At 36.7% G+C, this 9,628-nt stretch overlaps 1 protein-coding gene across 1 annotated transcript; it reads left to right on the top strand.

The window, feature by feature from the left end:
* Nucleotides 528-4,142, top strand: LOC107616114. Its single transcript, XM_016318116.2, has 2 exons — nt 528-1,780; nt 1,880-4,142. The coding sequence occupies exons 1-2, from the start codon at nt 1,325-1,327 to the stop codon at nt 1,958-1,960; spliced, it is 537 nt and encodes a 178-aa protein (XP_016173602.1). The 5' UTR covers nt 528-1,324; the 3' UTR covers nt 1,961-4,142.

Raw genomic sequence — 9,628 nt, 5'->3', positions numbered from 1 at the left:
TCGAAAGCAACTACAAATGTGTTGGTCTAGATGGAGATGAAGATCAAGGTGACGGAACTATGGATCCAGATGTGACAGAGGTGGCAAATGCACTCGCAAACGATATGACGTTTGGGGAGTCATCATTCGTGCGAGTTTTGGACTTGGAAGCCATGCATGTTTCGGAGTTTCTAGAATACATGACTGCAGGTACGTAATTCGTCGTATTAGTTTTTTTTAGTTAGTTATTGAATTATTTATGAATAAATTAGTATTTATTAACCATTATTTAATCATGCGTTGATGTCATATATGTGTTAGAGGTTGAACCGGTTGACTCGATCCTATGTAAATAAAAAATAAAAAATACTAAGAAGTTTAAAAAATAAAATTCAAAATATGTGTTTACTAATATTTTAAAAATATCAAGTTATTTTAAATTAATATGGAACATGAACAGTAAATATTTTATTATTTTTACTGTTATACACTACAAGTATTTGTTAGAAAATAATAATAAAATTCTCTACAATATGATTACGAAAAGATACGCGAGTTTGTAAATATCATTTAAAGAACCGGATCGTTAGTATTCGGTTCATCGGGGGTGACGATCGAACCGGCCAGTCTGGTCCGATTTTTACATTTGATGTTCATGTCCTTATTTTGTTTTGAGTGACACAATAACATGATGTAAGGTTTGGATTCATATCATACTTGATGCAGTGAATATTAATTTACCTTTATTCTCGGTTTTGAAATATGTGTGTATTAATTTAAATTTTTCCCATGGTGGTTGTCCCGGCAGAAATTCCTATTGTCGCAGATGGTGAATTTGCTGTTGGGATGGAGTTCAATTTCAGGGAAGCTGTTATTAAGGTGATAAAAAAGTATACCATACGACGAAGCGTAGACTATCGGGTGTATGAGTCTGAGCCGTTGACATTTTATGCCAAGTGTACACAGTATGGGTCAGAGTGTGATTGGCTTATCAGAGTTAGTCTGATCAGCAGGAAGTACTGTTGGGTTATAAGGAGGTATAATGGTAGTCATACCTGTACCAGAGCCACCATTTCACAGGATCATTCGAAGCTGGATTCCATCACAATTGCATAAGCAATAAAGCCATTGGTTGAGGCTGACCCCTCCTTAAAGGTAAAATCGGTTATAGCAGAAGTGTAATCGAAGTTCAACTACACCGTTAGTTATCGGAAAGCATGGTTGGCTAAGCAAAAGGCAGTTGTAAAAATATTTGGAGGTTGGGAAGCATCGTCCGAAGCGTTGCCTATATGGTTTGAGGTCATGTGTCATAAGGAGCCATCAGCTGTTGTCCATTTTTGAGACTATGCCTGCATATCAAGGCGATGACTTGGTCGGTGATATTCGAGTACTGCATAGAGTATTTTGGAGTTATTACCCCTGCATCAGAGCATTCAGACATTGTAAGCCAGTTGTCCAGGTGGATGAGACTCACTTGTACGGAAAGTATAAGGGTTGTCTACTAGTCGCAGTTTCACAGGATGACAACAACAATATCGTCCCAATTGCGTTGGCTATTGTCGAGGGAGAAACTTCTGATGCATGGCACTTTTTCCTTAGTAACCTGCGTCAACATGTTGTCACTCAGAATGGTGTGGGACTAATATCCGACCGACACGAATCTATCAATGCAGCTGTGGAACGCAGTAACGGAGCTTGGTCACCTCCTAGAACTTTTCATATGTTTTGCATCACGCATATAGAGTCGAATTTTTTGAGAAAGTTCAAGGCACCGTACCTGAAAAATTGGTCGTCAACATTGGTAACCTTTTAGTAAATTTCAGTAAGTTATTAACAGAGTTACCTTCAAAAGTTGTTTTGACCTATGTTTTTTTTCTTTTTATATGTTGTTATCGTCCAGGATATTCGAGGACGGTGCGGGAGTACGAAGTGCGTTACCAGCGTTTACGGGAACGGGGCGAGGGGTATACAAACTGGTTAAACTGAATTCCTCGCGAACAGTACGCATTGGCATTTGATGGTGGCTACCGATAGGGTCACATGACGACGAATCTAGTGGAATGCATCAATTCAGTATTGAAAGGTGCACGCAATCTCCCCATTACTGCTCTTGTGAAGGCAATATTCTACAGGCTTAATGAGTTGTTCACCCGAAAAAGAGCGGAGGCGGAAGCCCGGATTAATGCTGGCCATGTGTTTTCTGATGTCGTGACGTCGAAGTTGCATGCAAACCAACTTGCATCAAGAAACATTCAGGTTAGTTGCTTTGACCGACAAAATGAAGTCTTCGAGGTGCGTGAGATGCCAAGTGGATTGGACTTTGCAGTCGACCTACGTGGCATTCGATGTGACTGTGGTGAGTTCCAGGTGGACCGGATCGCCTGTAGACATGTGTTCGCATGTTGTGCCAACCAGCGACTGGATTGGCAAGTGTATGTGCATGATGTGTACAAGATGGACCAAATCCGACAGGTGTACCGAGCAAAGTTTAGGCCACTAGGTAATCCTACTACATGGCCTGCTTACAACGGACCTCAGTTCATACCAAATCCGTACTGAGACGCGTCACGAAAGGTTGCCCCAGGATGACACGCTTCTTGAATGAGATGGACACGCGAATGTTACGTCATCCTAGGCGATGTATGCTATGTGGGGCTGAGGGACACAGTCGTAGCAGATGCCGTCAGTTAGCGGGTGCAAATGCCGACAGAGATGCTCAGTAGATTGACATTTTAAGATGATATTATATATGTAGCATTATATAGTATGCAAAGAGTTGTCCGTTTGACTTAACAACGTATGATATATGTAACATTGTATAATATGACATGAATTCTCATATTGAGTTAACATGACCTGATATATGTAGCATTATAAATTATGACGATCTAGCATTATAAGATATCTGTAGCATTATATAATATGACATCAATTGTCCACCTCATTTATAAGGATATGATATCAATAGCAATATATGAACTTCATTAATACATAAATACTCTCAACATACAAAGTAACCTGACCATAGTCCAGCTAATTAATACATAAAGACCAACACATACAAGGATATTTAAACATAGTCCAGTTCATTAATACGTAAATAAGTTCATTACACCACAACTATTTTCTCATTGACCACTTTACATCCTTCACAAAGTTCTTGTATTTCTTGGCGGCCTTTTTGAAAACAGATGGAGTGTAGCGATTAGCGCTACGACGTGGAGGATCAATCCTCAGATTGTAACCTTTGGCTTTGTCATCCGGAGTGTGTGCCTGATCTGGATACAATTTGATAAAAATAATAAATATAGTCCACTAGGTACTCAAAGCAACATAGAAACCACATATCATTTAGGAAAAACCAAACAGAAATACCATTTATGACCACAAAATAAATAACTAATCTATCATGTAGAGCAAAATACACAACATAATACCATCACTACGGGATTCTTCGTCCTCATCGAACTCCTCTATTTCATCCTCCTCATCATCGTTCTCGTCATCCGGGTTGTCTACTAGATACGCATCGATCTCTTGCTCGAGTGTGTTAGCATTTTCTTCAATGAGTCCCATGGAAATACGGTTAGGATTTTGACTATTAAGAACTCCACGTCCACCGTCACTCCTACTAGAGTCAACAGATACAAACCTTCCAGAAGCCACCAATGAGGTATGGCACGGATACCTCGCATCCAACGAATACATATCTGGCATGAGCTCAGTTTGATGGCCATATTGTGACTGTCCTGCATCTCCAGCCATGAACTCAAGCAACTGGCTAAAAGAACCTCCTTCGCCTGGTTCAAACTGTGACATACCCCAATATTGTTGATGCTGTGGAAATGATGGGTTGAATTGTGTCTGAGGTACATACTGGCCTGAGAACTGAGGTTGTTCTTGTGGAAGCGGATTTGGAGGTGATATCTGCAGCAATGTGGCTCCTGTTCTTCATTGTCATCATCCATATCCTGACTACCCTCATCGATATCCTTATTACCCTCATCCATATCCTGATTACCCTCATCATTCTCTTCACCCACAAGATTCGACAAGTTCAAGCGGTCTCCAAATTTTGATCGGTACCAATGGATGTAAGTATCCAATGGATGCTGTGAAGGCATGGGAAGCTCAGAAAGAACGTGGTTATACCTGTTTGTCCAATTCGGTTAGGTGATGCATTGGACAAACAGGTATAACCACGTTCTTTCTGAGCTTCCCATGCCTTCACAGCATCCATTGGATACTTACATGCATTGGTACCGATCAAAATTTGGGGACCGCTTGAATTTGTCGAATCTTGTGGGTGAAGAGAATGATGAGGGTAATCAGGATATGGATGAGGGTAATCAGGATATCGATGAGGGTAGTCAGGATATGGATGATGACAATGAAGAACAGGAACCACATTCGCCGCAGATATCACCTCCAAATCCGCTTCCACAATAACAACCTCAGTTCTCAGGCCAGTATGTACCTCAGACACAATTCAACCCATCATTTCCACAGCATCAACAATATTGGGGTATGTCACAGTTTGAACCAGGCGAAGGAGGTTCTTTTAGCCAGTTACTTGGGTTCATGGCTGGAGATGCAGGACAGTCACAATATGGCCATCAAACTGAGCTCATGCCAGATAGGTATTCGTTGGATGCGAGGTATCCGTGCCATACCTCATCGGTGGCTTCTGGAAGGTTCGTATCTGTTGACTCTAGTAGGAGTGACGGTGGACGTGGAGTTCTTAATAGTCAAAATCCTAACCGTGTTTCCATGGGACTCATTGAAGAAAATGCTAACACACTCAAGCAAGAGATCGATGCATATCTAGTAGACAACCTGGATGACGAGGACGATGATGAGGAGGATGAAATAGAGGAGTTCGATGAGGACAAAGAATCCCGTAGTGATGGTATTATGTTGTGTATTTTGCTCTACATGATAGATTAGTTATTTATTTTGTGGTCATAAATGGTATTTCTGTTTGGTTTTTCCTTAATGATATGTGGTATCTATGTTGCTTTGAGTACCTAGTAGACTATATTTAATTGTTTTTATCAAATTGTATCCAGATCAGGCACACACTCCAGATGACAAAGCCAAAGGTTACAATCTGAGGATTGATCCTCCACGTCGTAGCGCTAATCGCTACACTCCATCTGTGTTCAAAAAGGCCGCCAAGAAATGCAAGAACTTTGTGAAGGATGTAAAGTGGTCAATGAGAAAATAGTTGTGGTGTAATGAACTTATTTACGTATTAATGAACTGGACTATGTTTAAAGATCTTTGTATGTGTTGGTCTTTATGTATTAATTAGCTGGACTATGGTCAGGTTACTTTCTATGTTGAGAGTATTTATGTATTAATAAAGTTCATATATTGCTATTGATATCATATCCTTATAAATGAGGTGGACAATTGATGTCATATTATATAATGCTACAGATATCTTATAATGCTAGATCGTCATAATTTATAATGCTACATATATCAGGTCATGTTAACTCAATATGAGAATTCATGTCATATTATACAATGTTACATATATCATACGTTGTTAAGTCAAACGGACAACTCTTTGCATACTATATAATGCTACATATATAATATCATCTTAGAATGTCAATCTACTGAGCATCTCTGTCGGCATTTGCACCCACTAACTGACGGCATCTGCTACGACTGTGTCCCTCAGCCCCACATAGCATACATCGCCTAGGATGACGTAACATTCGCGTGTCCATCTCATTCAAGAAGCGCGTCATCCTGGGACGACCTTTCGTGACGCGTCTCAGTACGGATTTGGTACGAACTGAGATCCGTTGTAAGCAGGCCATGTAGTAGAATTACCTAGTGGCCTAAACTTTGCTCGGTACACCCGCCGGATTTGGTCCATCTTGTACACATCATGCACATACACTTGCCAATCCAGTCGTTGGTTGGCACAACATGCGAACACATGTCTACAGGGGATCCGGTCCACCTGGAACTCACCACAGTCACATCGAATGCCACGTAGGTTGACTGCAAAGTCCAATCAACTTGGCATCTCACGCACCTCGAAGACCTCATTTTGTCGGTCAAAACAACTAACCTGAATGTTTCCTGATGCAAGTTGATTTGCATGCAACTTCGACGTCACGACATCAGAAAACACATGGCCAGCATTAATCCGGGCTTCCGCCTCCGCTCTTTTTCGACAATACTTCCTGCTGATCAGACTAACCCTGATAAGCCAATCACACCCTGACCCATACTGTGTACACTTGACATAAAATGTCAACGGCTCAGACTCATACACCCGGTAGTCTACGCTTTGTCGTATGGTATACTCTTTTATCACCTTAATAACAGCTTCCCTGGAACTGAACTCCATCCCAACAGCAAATTCACCATCTGCGACAATAGGAATTTCTGTCGGGACAACCACCACGGGAAAAATTTAAATTAATACACACATATTTCAAAACCGAGAATAAAGGTAAATTAATATTCACTGCATCAAGTATGATATAAATCCAAACCTTACATCATGTTATTTTGTCACTCAAAACAAAATAAGAACATGAACATCATATGTAAAAATCGGACCAGACCGACCGGTTCAACCGTCACCCCCGATGAACCGAATACTAACCGATCGGGTTCTCTAAATGATATTTACAAACTCGCGTATCTTTTCATATGTAGAGAATTTTATTATTATTTTCTAACAAATACTTGTAGTGTATAACAGTAAAAATAATAAAATATTTACTGTTCATGTTCCATATTGGTTTAAAATAACTTGATATTTTTAAAATATTAGTAAACACATTTTGAATTTTATTTTTTTACACTTCTTAGTATTTTTTATTTTTTATTTACATAGGATCGGGTCAACCGGTTCAACGTCTAACACATATATGACATCAACGCATGATTAAATAATGGTTAATAAATACTAATTTATTCATAAATAATTCAATAACTAACTAAAAAAAACTAATACGACGAATTACGCACCTACAGTCATGTATTCCGAAAACTCCGAAACATGCATGGCTTCCAAGTCCAAAACTCGCATGAATGATGACTCCCCAAACGGCATATCATTTGTGAGTGCATTTGTCACCTCTGTCACATCTGGATCCATAGTTTCGTCACCTTGATTTTCATCTCCATCTGAACCAACACATTCGTAGTTGCTTTCGAACTCTTCTTCACTGTCACTATTATAATCTTCCTATAGAATATTCTGGTCGGCCTCAGATTGTTCAAACTCAACATACAACTCGATGAACGAGATCTAAGCCCGGTTTTCAATATACATTGAAAACATCTCTTACATGCTCGCTTCGTCCGTCACATATCTGGTTTGAAATTGGACGAACCCACCAAACACCGGTATAGGATATCTATATAGAATACATGATATTTTTCTTACCCTCTCAGAATCAATCTTTTCACAGATCACACCTTTGAGCTCTTCAAATGAGATGATAAAAGGAATAACATCTAGTGAATTTTCACAAATAAACTTTACTCCTTCAAACGTTTGTAACAAAATCTGACCAAAATAATACACTTTTAGTAACATTATCACTCATTTCTCTCAATCACCCAAAAAAGAGCATAACCTTTGCTACTAAATTCTCGGGTTCAAAACAAGTTAGAAAGAAACCCAAAAAGAAGAAACAGAGGAAGCAGCCGTTGAAGAAGGGGAAGAAGACGCGAGTAACTTACCACCAACTCACTACACACTTTTTATATAGCCTTCTATATTCAACTCGGACCCTTCGACTAGGTTAACCTGATTCAAAAAAATATTAAAAAACCAAATCAGACCATGCATTTTCATGTTCCAATTCATAAAAAAAATTGCCACCCTTAGCCAAAACGGAGGGTCCGAGTTCAGTCTTCCTGAATTCACATTCTCAACATGCAACTCAGACCATGCGAGTTGATGTTCCATTGCTTAAAGTAAAAGCCCCAGCTCAAACAACACAGAGGGTCCGATTTATACCTACCGAAATTTAATTCCTTTCACCTCCCAAATCAGACCATGCGATTTGATGGAGAAAAGTTTAGTAACAAAGAACTCAGATGGTCCGAGTTCTTCTACCTCACGCTGCCAAAAATCTGTCCCACATATATGTCTAAACCTCCTTGAATCCATATCAAAGAATAGCACACATATGCTATCCATTTCCATAAAATTGAGCCAAAAATTAACAACCTATCCCCTTTAATTTAACTTTTACTTCCATTAATTTATAAAATGAAAAATAAGTTAAACCGAAAAAGTTTACATACAATTTATAAACCTCACAATAAGATATGTCAATAAATTAATTACATTAAAAACTAAACTAAAAACAATCCTTTTTTATTTAGTTCTTGTTATATATAAAAACTAAATTAAGCACATTAATTCTATTCTTGTTATGTATCAAAACTGAATTATATAACAAAAATAATTTACTACATTCAAACAAATTCATAATATCCCTAAACCTTCAAAAAAACGAAAAATTAGTTTTGATATATAACAAAAACTAAGTAAAAAGATTGTGTTTAATCTTTTTTCGTTGATATATATCACTGTGTTTTTTTTTTTCAGTTTCAATTTTAATTTTATAAATTTAATTTCTTTTTTTGGTTTGATCAACTTAGCCATATAAAAAGAACACTTTCCTTTAACATAACGAGTTATGAGCCATCAAAATATCCCATTTCTAAAAAATAAATGGTCTCATAAGCCCACTTCAATTTTTCTTCTTTATTTACAATTAAGTCGCTATAATTTTTTCCTTTTTAATTAGATCTTTACACTACTTTTAATTTAGTAATTAGATACTTTCTAGTATAAAAATATCAGAGTTAAATGCATATTTTTCTACAAATTAAAGATATCCATAATTAAAAACTTAATTAGATCTTTAATCACATATTTTTTTTGAAAAATATTATGTTAATTTTAACATTTTTAATATAAAAATAACAAAGTTTTAGTTTTTACCATAATACAAAATAAGAAAAAAAAACATTTAAATCCAAAGTTAAAATGTTTCAAAACGTTAAAAATAAAATTTGAATTTAGTACACACGTCAACAGTAATTTATCCTATTTTGCATTAAGAGGATTGTCACATAAGTTAAAAACATATAATAATTGATATATAAATTGAATTTTGATAGAATATCAGTTATACATTATTCAATTACATATTATTATGTCAGCAAAAATAATCACTTTTCATTGGTTAATTAATGTGTTTCTCTTTAATATAAATTTAAAATTTTTTATTTTATTTTAAATAACAAATTGAACCCTGAGATTTAAAAAATCGAAAAGTCAAATTTCTATAATGAAATGAATTTTTTTCTCTTTCAAACAACCAGAAGATTTGTTTAAAATTTTTTTCAACATTAAAATGCAAATCTCACATTCAAACTTGTCCCTCATTTATATTTTTAAAATCTGACCTTTGGATTTGTAGTATACTCACACACACAAAAAAAATACATTAACTCTCCACATTATTAAAAAATACCACCAAAATCTCAATAATAAAAATAAAAAGTGCACATTTCATCCCTTACTACCACACACTACCATATAAAAATTATACAGGAGAAAATTATTTATATTAATTCTTATAATTTCATC

The sequence above is a fragment of the Arachis ipaensis genome, chromosome B01 (assembly GCF_000816755.2).
Source record: "Arachis ipaensis cultivar K30076 chromosome B01, Araip1.1, whole genome shotgun sequence".
NCBI classification, from domain to species: Eukaryota; Viridiplantae; Streptophyta; class Magnoliopsida; order Fabales; family Fabaceae; genus Arachis; species Arachis ipaensis.
The sequence above is the reverse complement of the archived record's forward strand: the minus strand, read 5'-3'. Positions and strand labels throughout refer to the sequence as shown.

Coding starts and splice junctions, on each gene's coding strand:
- LOC107616114 (XM_016318116.2), top strand. CDS start 1,325: ATGCCTGCATATCAAGGCGATGACTTGGTCGGTGATATTCGAGTACTG. Junction 1,781..1,879: donor AAAATTGGTCGTCAACATTG/GTAACCTTTTAG, acceptor GTTATCGTCCAG/GATATTCGAGGACGGTGCGG.